General features: G+C 43.1%; 1 protein-coding gene across 9 annotated transcripts in view; it reads left to right on the top strand.

The window, feature by feature from the left end:
* LOC122550565 (angiomotin-like protein 1) overlaps window positions 1–21,259 on the top strand; it is a 243,538-nt gene that overhangs the window by 206,058 nt on the left and 16,221 nt on the right. For all 9 annotated transcript variants that reach the window (XM_043691485.1, XM_043691488.1, XM_043691487.1 and 6 more), the window contains 2 exons: window positions 862–1,011; window positions 20,103–20,293. In XM_043691485.1, coding sequence (XP_043547420.1) covers window positions 862–1,011; window positions 20,103–20,293 — 341 coding nt within the window. The remainder of the gene's footprint in view (window positions 1–861; window positions 1,012–20,102; window positions 20,294–21,259) is intronic.

Raw genomic sequence — 21,259 nt, 5'->3', positions numbered from 1 at the left:
TCAAATTCTACATTTGAACACTCACCCATTCTGCCCCAGCCACCACCCACCACTACTAATTCCTTCCACCTGTGCACCTTGTTGATCAGACTTTGGGAAAGAGTAGTATCAGCAGCAAACACTTCCCTGATAATGTTGCTGAGAACAAAAACTCTCGGTGGGTGGGACCTCTGCTATTTGGGCTCTTTGATCCTGGGTAATCAGCCTCCCGCTGCCATGTTAAATGCACAATTTGCCCAAAATGTGGCAGGCATTAAAGAGACAACATGGGAGTTTTGCCAGTTCTCCAGTCAGCGGCTGAGATGCCTATTGTTTCCACAAGATTCTGCAACCAGTTTTCAGATTTTGTACACTTAGCTTATCACTTGTACACTTAGGATATCAGAACACCCTGACACCAAGTGCCATAGCCTAAATATGGAGGAGACAATTAGATTACTTACAATGTGGAAACAGGCCCTTCGGCCCAACAAGTCCACACCGACCCTCCGAAGCGCAACCCCCACCCATACCCCTACATTTACCCCTTTAACCTAACACTACGGGCAATTTAGCATGGCCAATTCACCTGACCCGCACATCTTTAGACTGTGGGAGGAAACCGGAGCACCCGGAGGAAACCCACGCAGACACAGGGAGAATGTGCAAACTCCACACAGTCAGTCGCCTGAGTCGGGAATTGAACCCGGGTCTCTGGCGCTGTGAGGCAGCAGTGCTAACCACTGTGCCACCGTGCCGCCCCAAATCAGATTGAGTGTTGAATGTGGTGTACTTTTCCAAACACTTTAAACATGTTATGGCCTGAAAAGCAAGCTCATTCCTAGTGCCACCATGATGTTGATGTTTGCTTTCTGTTGACAGTTGAGGAAGAAACAAGTGTATGTGGAAAGGGTAGAGCGACTGCAACAGGCCTTAACGCAGCTGCAAGCAGCCTGTGAAAAGCGGGAGCAGATGGAACGGAGGCTACGCATTCGGCTGGAACGAGAGCTAGAATCTCTTCGAGTACAACAGGTATACCTGCTTTCAGACATCCTTTTTCTGTAAGAAACTTCAATGCATCATCACATTATTTGCAGTATTAATAGTTTTTAAAATTGCAGAGTTTTAAGGACAATTTTAATTGTATGAGATGCAAAGATTGACAGATTAAAAATTATTTGCATTTAGGATACTTTTAAATTGTCTGTTTTCTCTTAGTTTATTATGAGGATTTTCTGTTCACTGTTAAAGTTAATCCTCAAGCTTTTTGCCACAATTAGATACCATTTCAATGTTTTTATTAAGTACAGTTAACATAACAAATATCCCAACACCGAGGAGTTATTAGGAGAAATGATTAATCGCAAGTTGATTTAACACCTTTCCACAACATCTTGAGATGTGTTAAAAAGATTGAGGGATACTGATGGTGAGGTTTGGGGAGGGATTTCAGACCTTAGGGCCAAGACATTGGAAGCAAGTCCAGAGCTGTGTGCGAACGAAGAATTAGAGGAGAGACCAGTTCTTAAGGGGATGGAAGAAATCAGAGATTGGGAGGACTGAAGCTTACATTGTATCAGGAAACCTTAGAGTTGAATCTCCATTCACACAAGATCACTCTGACCACCGCTTTATTTCCAGATTGCATAGAAATTTTAGAACAGGAACAATAGTTAACCTTGACATAACTGAATTGGAAACTAATTTTAAAAAAAATTTAAACACACCACTAAGGGCATCCAAGATGGCAGCAATCTAGAAATATCATGTTGCAGAGCTCTGCACCATGTCTAGAGATGCCAAAGAAGGGAGCAGGTGCATCCAAGGCCGGGTCTGCAGCCCAGCCTACAGGATTCTCAGACTCGATTTCCTTCCAAGTCCTGGTAAAAGAGCTTGTGAAATATTGCGAGATGTTGGGGAAGCAGATAGAGGAGAAGCTGGCCCTGATCTCTATCACTGAACAGCAGCTAGGAGGCCTGGGGAAAAGGACAGATGAGGTAGAATGCAGAGTCACAGTGGTGGAGGCTGATACTGGTTCCTCCAAGAATAGGATCCAGGCCCTGGAGACACAGGTCCGTAATTTGCTTGGCTGGGTTGATGACCTCTAGAACAGGAACAGGAGAAAAATATTCACATCGTCGATCTCCTGGAGGGTAAGAAAGGTGAGCGACCAGTGGAATTTATTGAGGTCTGTTTGCCGAAATTCCTTAACTTGCAGGTAGGAATGGGAAGCTTGAAGATTGAGAGGGCTCACTGGGTCATGAAACAGAGGTCAGGTCTGCACCAATGTCTTTGTCCTATCTTGGTGCGGTTTCATCACTATCGAGATAAGGAGAGAAATGTGGAAGCTTCCAGAATCCAGGGGAAGGTTCTGAAGGCCTTAGTTTACGAGGGCTCTAAGATCATGTTCTTCCAGGATTTCTCTGCAACAGTGATCCAGAAAAGAGAATCCTATGATGGCTTCAAGAAAAGACTGAGAGCGCTTGGGATCCAGTACACTCTGAGGTATCCGGTAGTGCTTCAGATCATCTTAGATGGATCTGTACATCTCTTTGACATTTCGGAGAAGATGAGACAAATTAACTTAATCTGAACAATTCAGTATGTACAAATAGTAGTGTTGTTTTGGTGTGTCTCTACTTTTCTTTAAAAAAAAGAGCAAGTCCAGTCAGAGCTTTCTTTTCCTATTGTTTATTAGTAATAATCTGGTCTAAACTATGCTGGGGGGTGGCTAGAATGTTTACGTTCAATTTCTAAGTGAAGTTATACCAAAGGGTGGGTAGAGTACTTACTTGTTTTTTTTTCAAAATTTCTTTGTTCACGTTGTTATTCCATGGTGTATTTTCTTTCTTTGCTGCTCGTGTTTGTGGTGCGATTCTAGCTAGAAGGAAGGAAAATGGTTGGGATGGCTATATGCCTACTTACGGACAGTTTATGCCCAGTTCAGGTATTTAATTGCCCTGGCTCCTATTTTGGCAGTGGGATAGGAAGTTGGGTTTTAGATGCCCCCTTTGGGCAAGGGGTGAGTTCGCTATTCAGTGCCATCGGCACTTTATATGTTAGTTTTCTTTTGGTTATTGTTGGTTATAGTCTTTGATAGCTTTGTAGGTTTGTTAACTCTGGTAGATTTAGTTTATGTAGTGTTTTGTTAAGTTCGATGGATCTTGTGACACTAAGGCTCAGCGATTTGTGGTTTGAGTTCTTCGTCTCTGGAATCTAACTGTTACTGCAGAAAGTTATGGCTAATAATTTGATTAAATGGTGTACCTAGAACATCAAGGGGAATGACTCACCAATTAAGAGGAATAAGGTACTCTCAAGTCTTAGAAAGGAAAAGGAGGATATTGCTTTGTCACAGGAGACATACTTGGATGATAGGGAGCATTTGAAACTACAGCAGAATGGCTTTGATCGGGTTTACTTATCATCTTTTAATTACAGAAGTAGGAGGATTGGATATATTGGTTTGGAAGCATCTCCCATTTAAATTACTGGAGTGTATTAAATACACACACTGGAGGTTTGTAATTCTCAAAGTCCTGATAAACGGGGACGAATATGGCGTTCTAAATGTGTACTGCCCTCCAGCCCATTCCCTCAAATTTCTGGTAGATATATTCTCTAAATTGATCAGTTTTGAGTCTTGGCATATCATTATAGGGGGAGGTTTTAATTGTCTTTTGGATCCCACAGTAGACAGGTTGCCCAAAGGCCTCTCGATACCCTCTGTACAAATTTATTAATTTGTGGATCTGCGTGTAGAGTTAGGATTGGTGGATGTCTGGAGATGTCTCCACCCTACAGGCAGGGATTTTACATTTTTTTCCAATCCACACATATCACACCAGTATTGTTTTTTTTTCTCTGACCCTCATGGCAACCCTGGACTTGGTGGCATCTTGTACGATTAGTAATATTACCATCTCCGACCAGTGCACCTGATGGTTAAGATTAAGGATGCTATAGTGGGCTCGAGGCACTGGCGGATGGATTCCTTTATCCTTAAAGATAATAGGTTTGTGGAGTACTTGTGTAAGGAATTTAGTGTGTTCCTAGACATTAATTCAGGCTCAGTTAGTAGCCCGTCTGTCCTTTAGGAAACTGCCAAAGTCTAAGCCAAGGGTTTAGTTATCTCCTACTCTGCCAGCAGGAAGAGGCAGAAGGGCGAGCAGCAACGTCTCCTTGAAGCACAGAAAAGGCTTACTTTGAGAACCCCTCTTTGGCCAAGCTACAGAGGATTAAGGCGGTGTGGTTTGCATTAAATTCCATGCTAATGCAGATAGCAAAGATGGAGCTTACTTTTGGAAAACAAAGGTTGTATGAGCATGGTGGCAAACTGGGCATGTACCGAGTGTATCTTGCCAGGAAAAATAAAGTGCCCCCCTCAAGTCGTTACTTTGATTAGGGAAGGGACTGGGAAGCTAACATGTGATTCCAAAAAGATTCATAAACCTGATTAATTCAGATTTTATTCTGAATTATACCCATCTGAGGGTTATGAGGAGGGGTGGACCAAGATGGAGTCTGTTTTCATGGATCTGGAGCTCTCCGGTGTGACCTCCAAACAAGAGTCTTTTCTCAATGCCCCCTTATCAGAGCAAGAAATGCAGGAGGCTGTGAAGAAGCTTCAGAGTGGAAAGGCACCCGGTCCTGATGGACTTCCCAGCTAATTTTATGAGCAACTTGTCAGGCCTGATGCTCAACATGTTCAATGACACATACAGTCATGATCGTCTCCCGCCATCTCTAAGAGAGGCCAATATTTCGCTTATTCTTTCAAAGGAGAAGGTCCTGGAGGACTGTGCTTCTTACAGGCCCATTTCACTCTTAAATGTAGACTTTAAAATTCTTTCTAAGACTCTTACACTAAGGCTGGAAACTTTGTTACCTTCTATTGTTAAAGAGGGTCAGACAAGTTTCATAAAGGGCTGCAGATCCTCCAATAATATTAGGAAGCTGCTCAATGTAATTCAAGCGTATCAACAACAGTCAATACAGGGATTGGTGATTTCTCTAGATGCAGAGAAGGCATTTGACCAAGTTATACTCTAGAGCGGTTTGGCTTGGGCGAAGCCTTTATAAGATGGGTGAAGGTTCTCTACAGTGACCCTGCAGTCATCACCAACAGGGTACAATCAAACAATTTTAGTATTGTTAGGGGCAGCTGACAGGGCTGACCCCTTTCGCCATTGCTTTTTAGATTGATGATTGAACCATTGGCAGAGGCCATTCATAGGGATCCCAATGTATTGCTCCAGAAGCGGAGTCAAATTACATAAGATTTCGTTGTACGGGGATGACGTACATTTTTAAATCAAATCCAGGAGTTTTGGTGCCTCAACTGTTACAGTACATTAGTCGTTTGGCACCTCTTCCGGGGTACAAGATTAATTTTGCAAAATCAGAGGCTACGCCTATGGTCTTAGGAAGATGCTAGATCTTGAGGGGGAATCTGGATTCCTATTTAAGTGATCACAGTGGGGATTTATGTATCTGGGCATATTCATCACTCCAGTTCTCGATCGATTGTTTAAAGCTAATTTTGTTCAATTATTCAACAAAATCAAGCAAGGCCTTCAAAGGTGGAAGGTGCTTCTGGCCTCATGGTTGGGTCAGATAGCGCTTATTAAGATGAATAATCTCCCCAGTTTGTTGTACCCTACTCAAATGCTCCACCTGATTTTCGATAAGCAAACATTCAAGAGACTGAACGACTAGTTCAGCTCTTTTATTTGGCATCGTAAGTGGCCCCTTATTAAATTAGCTAAACTGCAATTGCCTCACAGACTTGGGGGGAGTGGATCTCGCAGACATTAAAAACTATAAACTAAGTTCGCCTTTATCTTACATGAGTGATTGGACTTGTGCGGACCCTCTTTCAATATAGTTAGATATCGAAACCTCTCAGGCAAAGTGTCCCTTAAATTGCTTGCTGTTTTTGGACAAAATGACAGTTAAGGAATAGAGTCATAGTCATAGAGTTGTACAGCGTGGAAAGAGACCCTTCAGTCCAACCCGTCCAATGCGACCAGATATCCCAACCCAATCTAGTCCCACCTGCCAGCACCCAGCCCGTATCCCTCCAAACCCTTCCTATTCATATACCCATCCTAATGCGTTTTAAATGTTGCAATTGAACCAGCCTCCACCACTTCCTCTGGCAGCTCATTCCATACACATACCACCCTCTGTGTGAAAAAGCTGCCCCTGAGGTCTCTTTAATATCTTTCCCCTCTCACCCTAAACTTATGCCCTCTAGTTCTGGACTCCCCCAGAAAAGACCCAGGGAAAAGACCTTGTCTATTTACCCTATCCATGCCCCTCATAATTTTGTAAACCTCTATAAGGTCACTCCTCAGCTTCCAACGCTCCAGGGAAAATAGCCCCAGCCTTTTCAGCCTTTCCCTATAGCTCAAATCCTCCAACCCTGGCAACATCCTCATCAATCTTTTCTGAACCCTTTCAAATTTCACAACATCTTTCTGATAGGAAGGAGACTAGAATTGTGCGTATTATTCCAGCAGTGGTCTAATCAATGTCCTGTACAGCCGCAACATGACCTCCCAAGTTCGGTATTCAATACTCTGACCGATAAAGGAAAGCATACCAAACACTTTCTTCACTATCTTATCTACCTGTGACTCCACTTTCAAGGAGCTATGAACTTGCACTCCAAGGTCTCTTTGTTCAGCAACACTCCCTAGGACCTTACCATTAAGTGTAGAAGTCTTGCTAAGACTTACTTTCCCACAATGCAGCACTTCACATTTTTCTGAATTAAATTCCATTTGCCACTTCTCAACCCATTGGCCCACCTGATCAAGATCCTGTTGTAATCTGAGGTAACCTTTGCTGTCCACTAACCTCCAATTTTGGTGTCATCTGCAAACTTACTAACTATACTTCTTATGCTCACATCCAAATCATTAATGTAAATGACGAAAAGTAGTGGACCCAGCACCGATCCTTGTGGCACTCCACTGGTCACAGGCCTCCAGTCTGAAAAACAACCCTCCACCACCACCCTCTGTCTTCTACCTTTGAGCCAGTTCTATATCCAAATAGTTAGTTCTTCATGTATTCAGTGAGATCTAACCTTGCTAACCAGTCTCCCATTGGGAACCTTGTCGAACACTTCACTGAAATTCATATTGATCACATCTATCGCTCTGCCCTCATCAATCCTCTTTGTTACTTCTTCAAGAAACTCAATCAAGTTTGTGAGACATGATTTCCCATGCACAAAGCCATGTTGACTATCCCTAATCAATCCCTGCCTTTCCAAATACATGTACATCCTATCCCTCAGGATTCCCTCCAACAACTTGCCCACCACCGATGTCAGGTTTACTGGTCTATAGTTCCCTGGCTTGTCCTTACCAACCTTCTTAAACAGTGGCACCACGTTAGCCAACCTCCAGTCTCCCGGCACCTCACCTGTGACTATCGATGATACTATAATCCAGTAGTTATCAATACTGTTAAAACATGGAGGGCAATTGGCAGAGGGAAGGCAATTTTGGCAAAATATCTTTTCTTACACCTATAGTTGATATGCCGGGGATGATGGATTCAGGATTCAATCATTGGGCAGCTAGGGGTGTATCTTACATGGGCGATTTATTTGATGGAGACACAATTATGTCTTTTGATCAGTTAGTGAGGAAATACGAGCTGTTTAGCAGGGACCTCTTCCGTTTTTTTTCAAGTTAGGGGTTTTATTCAAAAAAAGATGACACTTTTGACTGATTCCTACAAATCCGTCATAGAGATGAGGGTGCTTAGTGCTAAGAGTACACTTTCCATCAGCACTTTATATCATCAACTGGGGTTGGGGGGGAGGCGGCATCTCAGATGAGCTTGATCAACTTTGCAGGGTGTGGGAGAGTGAGCTAAGCATTGACGTCTCTTCAGAGGCATGAGAAGATATTTGAGAAAACGCAAGAAAGATATCAATTTGCAATAGGACCAATGTTTTGCAGTTGAAGATTCTCCACAGGGTCCACTTGGTTCTGGATCATTTGTCAAAATTTAAACCAGGAGTATCTTCAACATGCTCCAAGTATGAAGTTAGTACAGGCACTCTTACCCATTTTCTCTGGTCCTGTGGTAGGCTTCAAACATACTGGAGTTCTGTGGCAGATGTAATGGAGAGGATTTTGAGTGTAAGGGTATAAAGACCCAATCTCTTCCCCTTCTTGCCCTGCCCAGTATATTGTCTGTAGATGCGCATAAGAAAAAAACTTTTCAACATCCTCACTTTCTGTGCAAGAAAGAATATCTTGCTAGGTTGGGTATCCAAACACCCGGGCCTATCAGGTTGGTGTAAGATTTTTAATGGAGCATAGACACGGCGGCCCTTTTTGGATTACCTGGACACAGATTTGTCTGCCAACACTAATAAAGGCTTTTATGTAGCTATTAAGGTTGTGTTTTTATGAGTCCAATATTTAGAGGGGGGGAAGCATGGAACGTATGAATACATGGAAATAGATGCTCTCAATATTCGTGAGTTAGTGTTTTGTTTTGTTGAACTGGATTACTATTATTTATTAGTTTGTTGTAAGTTATTATTTATTTAGTTAAATAGTTGGGGTTTTGAATATAATTTAATACATGAGGGCGGTTTGGGTTTTTAAAATTTTTTTCTGTTCTTTGAATTTTTTTGAATTGTATTGTTTTGTATTTGTTGTAATATTAAAAATCTATTTTTCAATAAAATATATTTAAACAAAAACAAACCACGAAAAACAGACCACTATTGAACTCAGTTCTAGTGGTACTTTCAGCTACCTCAATCTAAGAAATTCTACAGTTCTTACTCAGCAGAGAAGAGGCAGACCATTCGATCTTTCGAACTTGCTCTGCCATTTGGGAAGTTCATAGCTGATCTGAATGCAGCTTCCGCTCCTTATGGGCGGCACGGTGGCACAGTGGTTAGCACTGCTGCCTCACAGCGCCTGAGACCCGGGTTCAATTCCCGCCTCAGGCGACTGACTGTGTGGAGTTTGCACGTTCTCCCCGTGTCTGCGTGGGTTTCCTCCGGGTGCTCCGGTTTCCTCCCACAGTCCAAAAGATGTGCAGGGTCAGGTGAATTGACCATGCTAAATTGCCCGTAGTGTTAGGTAAGGGGTAAATGTAGGGGTATGGGTGGGTTTCGCTTCGGCGGGTCGGTGTGGACTTGTTGGGCCGAAGGGCCTGTTTCCACACTCTAATTTAATCTAATCTAATCTACTCTTCTATCTCCCCGTGTCTGCATGGGTTTCTGCTGGTTCACCCGTTTCCTCCCATCGAACATGAAGTACAGCACAGAACAGGCCTTTTGGTCATTGATGTTGTGCTGAGGATTAATCCTAATATAAAACAAAATAACTTAATCTAGGCACCCCTCAATTCATTGCTGTCCATGTGCATGTCCAGGAGTCACTTAAATGTTCTTAATGACTTTGCTTCCACCACCACTGCTGGCAACTCATTCCATGCATTCACAACTCTTTGCATAAAGAACCTTCCTCTGATGTCCCCTCTATACCTTTCTCCAATATCTTAAAACTATGACCCCTCGTGGCAGTCAATCATGCCCGGGGAAATGTCTCTGGCTATTGACTCTATCCATGCCTCTCATTACATTATGTACCTCGATCAGGTCACCTCTTCCTCCTTCTCTCCAGAGAGAAAAGTCCAATCTTAGTCAATCTCTTTCATAAGGCAAGCCCTCCAGTCCAGGTAAACCTTCTTTGCACCCTCCAAAGCCTCTGTATCTTTCCTATAGTAGGGTGACCAGAACTGGGCACAATATTACAAGTGTGGTCTCACCAGGGACTTGTAGATCTGTAGCAAAACCTCATGGCTCTTAAACTCGATCCCCCTGTCAATGAAAGCAAAAGTTCCATATGCTTTTTTAACATTCCTATCCACTTGGGTGGCAACATTGAGGGATCTATGTACTTGAACACCAAGATCCCTCTGTTCCTCCACACTGCCAAAAATCCTGTCTTTAATCCTATATTCAGCATTTGAATTCAACCTTCCAAAATGCATCACTTCACATTTATCCAGATTGACCTCCATCTGCCATTTCTCAGCCTAGCTCTGCATCCTGTCTGTGTCGCGCTGCAGCCTGCAATAGCCCTCGATACTATCGATGGCACCTCCAACCTTTGTGTCATCAGCAAATTTACTAACCCGTCAACCTCCTCATCCAAGTCATTTATAAAAAACTACAAAGAGCAAAGGCCCAAGAACAGAGCCCTGCGGGACATCACTCAACACTGACCTCCAGGCAGAATACTTTCCATCTACAACCACTCTCTGCCTTCTGTCAGCCAACCAATTCTGAATCCAGGTAGCCAAATCTCCCTGTATCCCATACCTCCTGATTTTATGAATGAGCCTAACATGGGGAACCTTATCAAATGCCTTCCTGAAGTCCATATACACCACATCCACTGTTTGCCCTTCGTCGACCTGTCTTGTCATCTCCTCAAAGAAATCAATAAGATTTGTGAGATGTGATCTGCTCCTCACAAAGCCATGCTGACTGCCTTTAATCACACTATGCTTTTCCAAATAGTCATAAATCCTAAACCTCGGTATTCTTTCCAAAACCTTGCTGACCACAGATGTAAGACTGACTGGTCTGTAATTGCCAGGGATTTCCCTTTATCCTTCTTGAAAAGAGGAAAAACATTCACCTCCCTCCAATCCTCCGGTATGACTCCCGTGGAGTGTGAGGAAGCAAAGGTCTTCACCAAAGGTTTAGCAACCTCCTTTCTTACTTCCTGGACCAGTCTCATCCAAAAATTTGCAGGTTCCATTTGCTGTACAAATGGAATAAACATTTACTGTGAGAGAGTGTGCTCATTGATTGGCAGCTGGACTCAAATTACTACAAGTGTCGTCAGAGAATGTATCAGTTCATGATGACTAACAGTTAACTGCCAAAGTTTACTTAATCCAGGCAGATTAACTCTGATCAAGAGCTAAGAGCAGCAAGGAGGGGACATGAAAGGTCCTTAGTTGGTAGGATTAGGGAAAACCTAATATAGGGCTTTCTATAGGTATGTCAGGAATAAAAGAATGACTAGAGTAGGAATAGGTCCAGTCAAGGATAGTAGTGGGAAGTTGCGTATGGAGGCTGAAGAGACTGGGGAGACATTGAATGAATACTTTTCATCAGTATTCAATCAGGAACAGGACATTGTTGTCAATGTGAGTACTGAGTCACAATTAAGTAGAATGGATGGCTTTGAGGTAATTGATATTCCTTTAAAGATGTTGTGATGCAGTATTCTCCTTCGCCTGCATTTCCAATTCTGATAACGTTTTTGCAAATGGCACTTGAAACCTTGAGATTATAATTAACTGTTTTGTTACAGCTGGAATCAAAATGGCCTGTGGCTTATCCAGGTGTGTAAATAGGATGGGGACAAACAATAGTTTTATCATCTCTTGACATTCCTTAAGTGCTGTCACTACAAGTTTCCATAATACAAGTCTGCATAAGGTAGAACCTCCTTAATTCTCATCTACATAGTGTTTTGGATCACTCCAATATTTTGCACTGTTTTAATAATTGACGGTTTGTCATCTTTGGACATAACAGGTGTCCCGAATCTATTCCATTCCATGGAGGTGCCAGTGTTGAACTGGGGTGGGCAAAGTTAAAAATTATATGACACCAGGTTGTAGTCCACTAGGTTGATTTGCAAGTATAAGCTTTCAGTCCACAGCTCCTTCGTCAGGTAACTAGCACTCTGAAAGCTTATACTTCTAAAACCTGTTAGACTACAACCTATGTCATGTGATTTTTAACTATTCCATTTCCCCAGTGCAAGAATCATTAGTCCATACTTTTGTTAATTTCCTTAACTCACAAATAAAGATTTTACTTGAAGTCCCTGTGCCATCAAGCAAATCCCTCAATTTAGTGTTAACCTATGTAGGAACCTATGTACACAAATCTTTGAAAGTTGCCACCCAGGTAAATAGTGCGGTGAAGGCGGCATATGGCGTACTGGCTTTTATTGGTAGAGGAATTGAGTTCTGGAGTACTGAGGTCATGTTGCAGTTGTATAAGACTCTGGTGCGTCCGCATCTGGAGTATTGTGTGCAGTTTTGGTCGCCATACTATAGGAAGGATGTGGTGGCACTGGAACGGGTGCAGAGGAGGTTTACCAGGATGTTGCTTGGTATGGTAGAAAGATCGTATGAGGAAAGGCTGAGGCACTTGGGGTTGTTTTCATTGGAGAAAAGAAAGTTTAGGGGTGACTTGATAGAGGTGTACAAGATGATTAGGGGTTTAGATAGGGTCGACAGTGAGAATCTTTTTCCACGTATGGAGTCAGCTATTACAAGGGGGCATAGCTTTAAATTAAGGGGCGGTGGTATAGGACAGATGTAAGGGGTAGGTTCTTTACTCAGCGAGTCGTGAGTTCATGGAATGCCCTGCCAGTAGCAGTGGTGGACTCTCCCTCATTATGGGCATTTAAGCGGGCATTGGATAGGCATATGGAGGATAGTGGGCTAATGCAGGTTAGGTGGGCTTGGATCGGCGGAACATTGAGGGCCGAAGGGCCTGTACTGCGCTGTATTCTTCTATGTTCTATGTTCTAATATATTGTTCAGAAAAAACAATCAGGGAATAACTGTTGCCAGTTTTCTTTGTTGAAACCAGTGGTGTGCATATATATGTTCTTTCTGTACACAAAGAATGACGTTCAAAGAACTATCCTACATAGTCCTCAATACACCACACTGCAAGCATAACTAACTAACTTAAATTGGTTATCAGCATTATTCTTCACACACTCAGGATTATTTAGCACATGTTATCCACTTGTGGAAATACATCTAAGATTGACCACTGTGTTTAGAGTTTTGACAATGTGGACTGACTTAGTTGTCAATCGCTGCTTGTTCTGAACATCCAAAGTGATATGTTGTTTGAAATGATTTGCCAGCCTTTGTGTGCCGGTTGTATGTCCCAAAGGACATACGTTTCATTGGCACTGAAATTCATATACCACATTACTCATTTGTACACAATATCCTAGAGGTGGACTCACCTCGAGAATAGGTAGTGACATTTTTATAGAGGAACCTTGATTATCCAAATGACACGGGTGGTGAGTATTTTCTTCAGATAATGGAATGCTGGATAATTGAATGCCAGATAATACAGTTTAGTTGAGCATCAGGACCTTGCGATCTTGTTCAGTTAATCCGAAATTCAGATAATTGACGTTCGGATAATCGCGGTTCCTCTGTATTCCATTCCCTTTGCAATAAGTAACATTTCGTAGAACAGTATAACACAGTACAGGTCCTTCGGCCCTTAATTTTGTGGCGACCTTTTATCCTGCTCTAAGATCAAACTAACCTACATACCCTACATTTTACAATGTGCCAAGCCAAGAGTCGCTTGAATGTTCCCAATGTATCTGACTCTACTACCACCAGTTGCAGTATATGCCTTGCACCCACCATTCTGAGTAAAGAACCTACCTCTGACATCTCCCCTAAACCTTTCTCCAAAATTAGGCCCCCTTGTGATAGCCATTTCTGCCCTGGGAAAAGGTCTCTGGCTATCCACTCTATGACTGTCATCATCCTGTACACCTCCATCAAATCACCTCTCAGCCTCTGCTCCACCTTTGCTCCAAAGAGAAAAGCCCAAGCTCCTTTAACCTTTTTTCATAACACATGCCGTCCAGTCCAGGCAGCATCCTGGTTAATCTCCTCTGCGTACTCTCTAAACCTTCCATGTCCTTCCTATAATGAGATGACCAGAACTGAACACAATATTCCAATGTGGTCTAACCAGGGTTTTATAGAGCTGCAGTATAACTGCGCGGCTCTTAAATTCAATTCCCTGCTAATGAAAGCCAACACATCATACGCCTCTTAACAACTTGGGTGGCAACTTTGAGGGATCTCTGGACATGGACCCCAAGATCTCTCTGTTCCTCCACACTGCCAAGAATCCTGCTTTTAACAATGTAATCTGTGTACAAATTTGACCTTCCAAAGTGATTCACTTCTCATTTTTCTCGGCTGAACTCCATCTACCACTTCTCAGCATGCTGTGCACCCTGTCAGTGTCCGGTTGCAACCTACAACAGCCCTTCACACTATTCACAACTCTACCAACCTTTGTGTCAAACTTAGTAACCTATGTGTCTACTTCCTCATTTATAAAAATCACAAAGAGCAGAAGTCCCAGAACCCATCCCTGTGGAACATCACTGGTTACCGAGATCCAGGCTGATTACTGTCCATCTGCTACCACCCTCTGTCTTCTGTGGGCCAGCCAATTCTGTATACAGGTCATCAAATTTCCTTGTACAGTGGAATCTCGATTATCTGAACGAGATGGGCGGGCACTATTTGGTTCGGATAATTGATTATTTGGAAAATCGATTAAGTGCCTTTGCTCTGGGGCTTGGAATTTTTAAAGTCTGCTCCCCGTTCAGGAGACTAGCAGCAGCACACAGCATGCAAGGCCCCGCTCCCATCACCGCCCCCTGTCCAACACCACCCCCTCCAACCCCACCCCCAACCAGGTCCAACACCACCAACCCAACCTGGTCCAACCACGCCCCACACTCAATCTGGGCCAATCCCCCAAAACTCTGTCTAACCCTACCTCCCAGCACAAAGTGCGCGAGCCCCTGCCACCCCCCCCCGCCCCGATCCACCCCCAGCCCCTCTTCGGGACAGTCGGACTGTACACCAACAACAAGATTACTGCTGCTGCTGCAACTGCCTTTGTGAGGTAAGTATCCAAATAACGCACAGACACAGCCCTAGCCCCAGCCACACACACAACTTCTTACAACAACTTTTTGACAGGTTCCACGTTTGTCCTGCACAGGACAATATTGGAGAGATTATTCCTGGGAAGCGGGGATGCAGGGTGTGGAATTTAGAGTACACCCCTCTGGGAAATGTGCGGAGAGAGATAGGGCGGGAGGTCAGTCATTTGGAGACAGTGCTGTTTAATCATTGTAACAAAAGACGCAATCACTGTTGGAAACATGTCTTTAATGTAATGTTTCCATTGGGACCACGAGCTCTCCTTCGGATAATCCGACTTTCGGATAACTGGTATTTGGATAATCAAGGTTCCCCTGTATTCCATGACTCCTGACTTTCTGAATGTGTCTGCCATGGGGAACCTTATCAAAGACTTGCTAAAATCCTCTACACCACATCCACTGCTCCAACTTCAACAATGTGTTTTGTCAATTCCTCAAAGAATTCAATAAGTTTTGTGAGGTATGACCTGCCCCTCACAAAGCCATGCTAACTATCTCTAATCAAGCTTTGCTTTTCCAAATAATCATAAATCCTGTCCTTCAGAATCATCTTCAATAATTTGCCCACTACCGACGTAAGACTGAACTGGTCTGTGATTCCCAGGGTTATCTCTCTTCCCTTTCTTGAAAAAGGGAATAACCTTTGCCACCCTCCAATCATCTGGTACTACTCCAGAGGACAGTGAGAGTGCAAAGATCATCACCAAAGCCGTAGCAACCTCTTCTATCGCTTCCTGTAGTAACCTTGGGTATATCCCACCTGCCCCAGAAGACTTATCTATCCTCATGTTTTTCAAAACTTCGAGCACATCCTCCTTCCTAACATCAACCAGTTCCAGCTTATCAGCCTGTTTCACACTGTCCTTACAAACGACAAGTTTCCTCTCACCATTGAATGCTGAACCAAGTATTCATTCAGGACCATCCCTATCTCCTCTGACTCGAGGCATAAGTTCCCTCCAATTTCCTTGATTGGCCCTACCCTCACTCTGGCCATCCTCTTTTTTTTCCCTCACGTAAGTGTAGAATGCCTTGGTGTTTTCCTTTATCCTATCCACCAAGACTTTCTCATGCCCTCTTCCAGGCCTCCTAAGTCCATTCTTCAGTTCCTGCCTGGCTACCTTTTAACCCTCTAGAGCCCTTGCTACCTCCACCTTAAGTAAGTGTCCTTCATCCTCTTGACTAAATGTTCCACATCTCCAAGTTTCTTTCAACCTAGCCTCAGTGGGCTCAACCTATCCAGCAGTCGCCGCAAGTGTCCCTAAACAATCTCCACATTTCTGTTGTGCATTTCCCTGAGAATATCTGTTCCCAATTTATGTTCCACAGTTCCTGCCTAATATCATTGTAATTCCCCCTCCCCAATTCAATGCTCTCCCATACCATCAGCTCCTATTCCTCTCCATGACTATGGTAAAGGTCAGGGAGTGGTGATCACTATCACCGAACTGCTCTCCCACCGAGAGATGTGACACCTGACCTGGTTCATTGCAAAGCACCAAATCTAATATGGCCTCCCCTCTAGTTAGCCTATCTACATACTAAGTCAGGAATCTTTCCTGGACACACCTCACAAAGTCTTCTCCATCCAAAATATTTGCAGTAAGGAGGTTCCTATCAATATTAGGGAAGTTGAAGTCACCTGTGACAACAATCCTGTTACTTCTGCACCTTTCCAAACTCTGCCTCCCAATCTGCTCCTTTGTATCTCTGTTGTTATTAGTGGGGTCTATGGAAAACTCTCAATTAATTGACTTCTCCTTTCTGACTTCCACCCATAATGATTCAGTAGACCAGCCCTCCTCGACAACCTCGCTTTCTGCAGCTATTAAACTATCGTTGATTAGCAATGCCACTCCCCAATCTCTTTTACCTCCCCCTGTATTCCTTCTGAAACATCTAAACCCTGGAATATCCAACAACATTCCTGCCTCTGTGATATCCAAGTCTCTGTAATGGCCACACATTGTAGCTCCAAGTACTGATCCATGCTGTTTAAGTTCATCCTTATTCCTGACACTTCTTATGTTAAAATAAAAAAACACACAACACCAGGTTATAGTCCAACAGGTTTAATTGGAAGCACACTAGCTTTCGGAGCGATGATCCTTCATCAGGTGTTGTGTGATTTTTAACTTTGTACACCGCAGTCCAATCCCGGCATCTCCAAATTATGTTAAAATAGACACACTTCAACTCATCACACTGACTGCAACTTTGCCCTATCAACTGTCTACCCTTCCTCACAGACTCTCTGCACTCTATACCTGCTTGTTCACCAGCTACCCCATCCTGTGATCCATGGCTCTTGTTCCTATCCCCCTGCCAAGCTAGTTTAAACCCTCCTGAAGAGCTCTAGCAAACCTCCTGCCTAGGATATTGGTGCCATTCCAGTTCAAGTGCAACCTGTCTTCTTTGTACAGGTCCCACCTTCCCCAGAAGGTATCCCAATGGTCCACATATCTGAAGCCCTCCCTCCTACACCAGCTCTGCAGCCATATGTTCAGCTGCAGGTACTCTCTGTACCTAGCCTCACTAGCTCGTGGCACCAGTAGCAATCCTGAGATTACTCCAGTTGCCTTTTAGTCCAACCTAACTCTCTGTACACTTTTCAGGTCCTCATGGGCGGTACGGTGGCACAGTGGTTAGCACTGCTGCCTCACAGCGCCAGAGACCCGGGTTCAATTCCCGCCTCAGGCAACTGACTGTGTGGAGTTTGCACATTCTCCCCGTGTCTGCATGGGTTTCCTCCAGGTGCTCCGGTTTCCTTCCACAGTTCAAAAAAAAATGTGCAGGTTAGGTAAATTAGCTGAGCTATATTGCCCGTAGAGTTAGGTGAAGGGGTAAATGTAGGAGAATGGGGTCTGGGTGGATTGCGCTTCGGCGGGTCGGTGTGGACTTGTTGGGCCGAAGAGCCTGTTTCCACACTGTATCTAATCTAATCTAATCTAATCTAATCTCTAATCCCTTTTCCTAGCTATGTCATTGGTACCAATGTGTGCCATGATTTCTGGCTGCTCACCCTCCCTTTTAAGAATCGTGCAGACTTGATGCAGGACATCCTTGACCCTGGCAGCCAGGAGGTAACATGCCATCTGGAAGTCTTGTTCACGACCACAGAATTTCCTGTCTGTTCCTCTAACCATTAAAACTCCTTTCACTAACCTTTTCCGATTCTCCCCCCTTGCCTTCTGAACCACAGAGCCAGGCTCAGTGCCAGAGACCTGATTGCTGTGGCTTCACTCTAATAGGTCACCCCACCAACAGTACCAAAGTGGTATATTTATTAGCGAGGGGAAGGGCCACAGGAGATTCCTGCACTGATTGCCTATTCCCTTTTCCTCTCCTGATGGTCACCCAGCTATGTTTATCCTGTAATTTAGGTGTCACTATCTCCGTATAATGCCTCTCTATCACCCCCTCAGCCTCCCGAATGTTCCAAAGTTCATCCAGCTCCACCTCCCAAATACAGTCTGTGAGGAGCTGGAGCTGGTGATGCCAGCAGGGACACCATTGGTGACCCTTACCTCACACATCCTGCAAGAGGAGCACGCAACTGCTCTAAGTTGCCAAAAGAGATTTACAAAAACAACCTTTCCTTATCAACCCTCCACGCAGAGTCTTTTTTTTCGGTTAGAGGTGGAGGTTGGGTGGCAGACACTACAAGTGTAGTGTTTTGGGTTTAACCACTGCCTGAATATATTAGTTCCCTTATCCAGCAGTTCCTGCATCCACTTCTGCTCCTGCTGATTCACGAGGTAAGTATTTCATATTTACCTTCCCTACCTCATTTGTCTTCCTAATTATTGCTGCATCTGGATATTAACCTTTTGGTGGTACCAGTACAAAGGCACCTAGATCTTTCTGTACTATGGCATTCTGCAATATTTTTTTATTTAAAGGTTTGCTGCTATTCTATTCTATGTTGACAAGTTTAATATGTTCAAATTTTTGCACATTAGCGTTCACCTGTCAAATTTCTGCCCCTCAGTTAAGGAGTCTATAAAGGGATACATGGATAGGTTATGTCCTCTTTATAACTTGCTCTCCTATGTGTCTTTGTCATCAGCCAACTTAGCAACCAAGCGTTTATTCACATCATTATTACACGTGATAAGTGATTGAGGCTCCAGTGCTGATCCCTAATGCACTTCATTGATTACATCTTGTCAACCTGCAAATAATCCTGTATCCTTATGTGTTAGCTAACCAATCTTCCATCCATGTTTCCCTTTACAAAATGAACGCTAGTTTTATGTGGTGACCTTTTGATGTGTTACCTTATCAAATGGCATCTGAAAATCCAACTGCAGCAGAACCCAAATGGCGACTTTGGTTTATAAAACCATGAGGAGCATGGATAGGTAAATAAACAAGGTCTTTTCCCTGGGGTAGGGGAGTCTAGAACAAGAGGGTTAGGATGCGAGGGGCAAGATTTAAAAGGGACCGAAAGGGCAACTTTTTCACACAAAGGGTGGTAAATGTATGGAATGAGCTGCCAGAAGAAGTGATGCATTAGCAGCTGAATGTTTCCTTTAGCTATGTTGATTGTTGTTTAATGAATTTTAATATATTAGTCAAAACACAATTTCTGCTGGTCACTACACAAATCCAGAGTTTATTTTGTAAGGGGAAACACAATAACATGGATGGAGGACTGCTAAGCTAACAGGTAGGAATAAGTGGGTCATTTGCAGGTTGACAAGATGTAATCAATGCAGTGCTACAGGGATCAGCACTGGAGCCTCAATCACTGTAACAATGAAATGGATAAATGCTGGGTTGTTAAGTCTGCTGATGACAAAGATGACAAAGAGCAAGTTATGAAGTGGACATCTACTATCCATAAATCCCTTTGCAAACTCCTTAATTGAGGAGCAGAAATTCGGCAGATGGAGACTAATGTGCAAACATTTGAGCGTATCCAATTTGTCAAGGTGGAATAGAGTAACAGGAAAACTTTAAAAGGAAAAAGATTGCAGAATACCGTGAAATATCTAAGTGCCTTTGTACATGTATCACAAAAATGTTAATACCCAGATGCAGCAATGATTGAGTTATAAAGGAAAACCATAACATATAAAGGAAAAATAAATATCCTGCGATTTGCATGAATTATAATTTATTAATTGGCACTGACAATGTCTCTGCTTGCACAGTTCACCAGGTGGTTTATATGGTTGTGACACTGGCTACAGGTTAATATTTATCTGAAACCAGGTGGTTTAAAAAAAACTTCAGGAAACCTTTCCATAGTACTTGCAATTAATCAATCAGATTTTTGTTTTATTGGTTTACTTCCAGCGACATGGAGGCCCTCTATTGACTAATGTTCCACAACACAATATACCAGCATTGATGGAGTTATTACGGGAAAAGGAAGAACGAATCCTGGCCCTAGAGGCTGACATGACAAAGTGGGAGCAGAAGTATTTGGAAGAAAGGGCAATGCGTCATTTTGCCATGGATGCTGCTGCTACAGCTGCTGCTCAGAGGTGATGATCAAGCAGGGTGAAGGAGAATGGGCATTGGTCTTAAAGGAGAACAAACGTTTTGGTATAGCAAACAAAAAACTGCGAGTTAATAAATCACTTTCAGTAATCAGTAATACTGGTCAGTTGCTGTTGCTACCCTGACGCTGATCTTCCAAACCCTCAAACACAAGTTATTTTTCATTAATGCTACATAGGTTTGTAGACCAACATATACCTTATTTGATACAAGGACTCAGTATCCTTTCTTTGTTTATTTCTTCATGAAATTTAGGCATGATTGGAAAGGCCCCCAAAAATTTCTCATTTCTTATTGCCCTTGAACTAAGTGGCTTGCTAGACTGTTTCAGAAGGCAGTTAAGAATCGACCACATGTGAGTCTTGAGACATGTGGGTCTTATGTAGTCCAACCAGAAACGATTAGCAGGTTCGTATACCAAACGATTTTTACTATAATTAGTGATAGTTTCATGGTCACCATTACTGAGATCAGCTTTCGACTGCGATTTATTAATTGATTTCAAACTCTACGAGCTGCCATTGGAAGATCTGAACCCATGTACCCAATGCATTTCCTTAATCTATGGTTTATTAGTTCAGTGACTTTATGCTACTGTCTCTTTTTGGTACCTTATTTGACGGTTTCTCTCAGCTTAACGGCAAGTGTATAGTTGTTGACAGAGAAGAGGGTCCTGTGATTTTTTTTTTGTTTACTCACTTATTTTCCTTCCTTTCATCTCTCCACGGTTTCTAGACTCCACTTGATACCTTCAGTGACAGTATGGCTGAAATTGTGAATTAATCATGAAGGATATTTGGGATAGTCACTTGCTGTTGACATTGCCTTAACACTTCACAGTGTTTCCTCATGTAGCGAGCTTGTTTTTGCAGCGGTTGAAGGCTAAATATACAGGAGCACAAGTCAGTTCCTTCAGGAGAGAAAAGGAAATGAAAAGAAAACTACAGCAA

This window comes from Chiloscyllium plagiosum, chromosome 6 (genome assembly GCF_004010195.1).
Source record: "Chiloscyllium plagiosum isolate BGI_BamShark_2017 chromosome 6, ASM401019v2, whole genome shotgun sequence".
Taxonomy (NCBI): domain Eukaryota; kingdom Metazoa; phylum Chordata; class Chondrichthyes; order Orectolobiformes; family Hemiscylliidae; genus Chiloscyllium; species Chiloscyllium plagiosum.
Note: the sequence above shows the minus strand (reverse complement) of the source record. Positions and strands in the feature narration are given on the sequence as shown.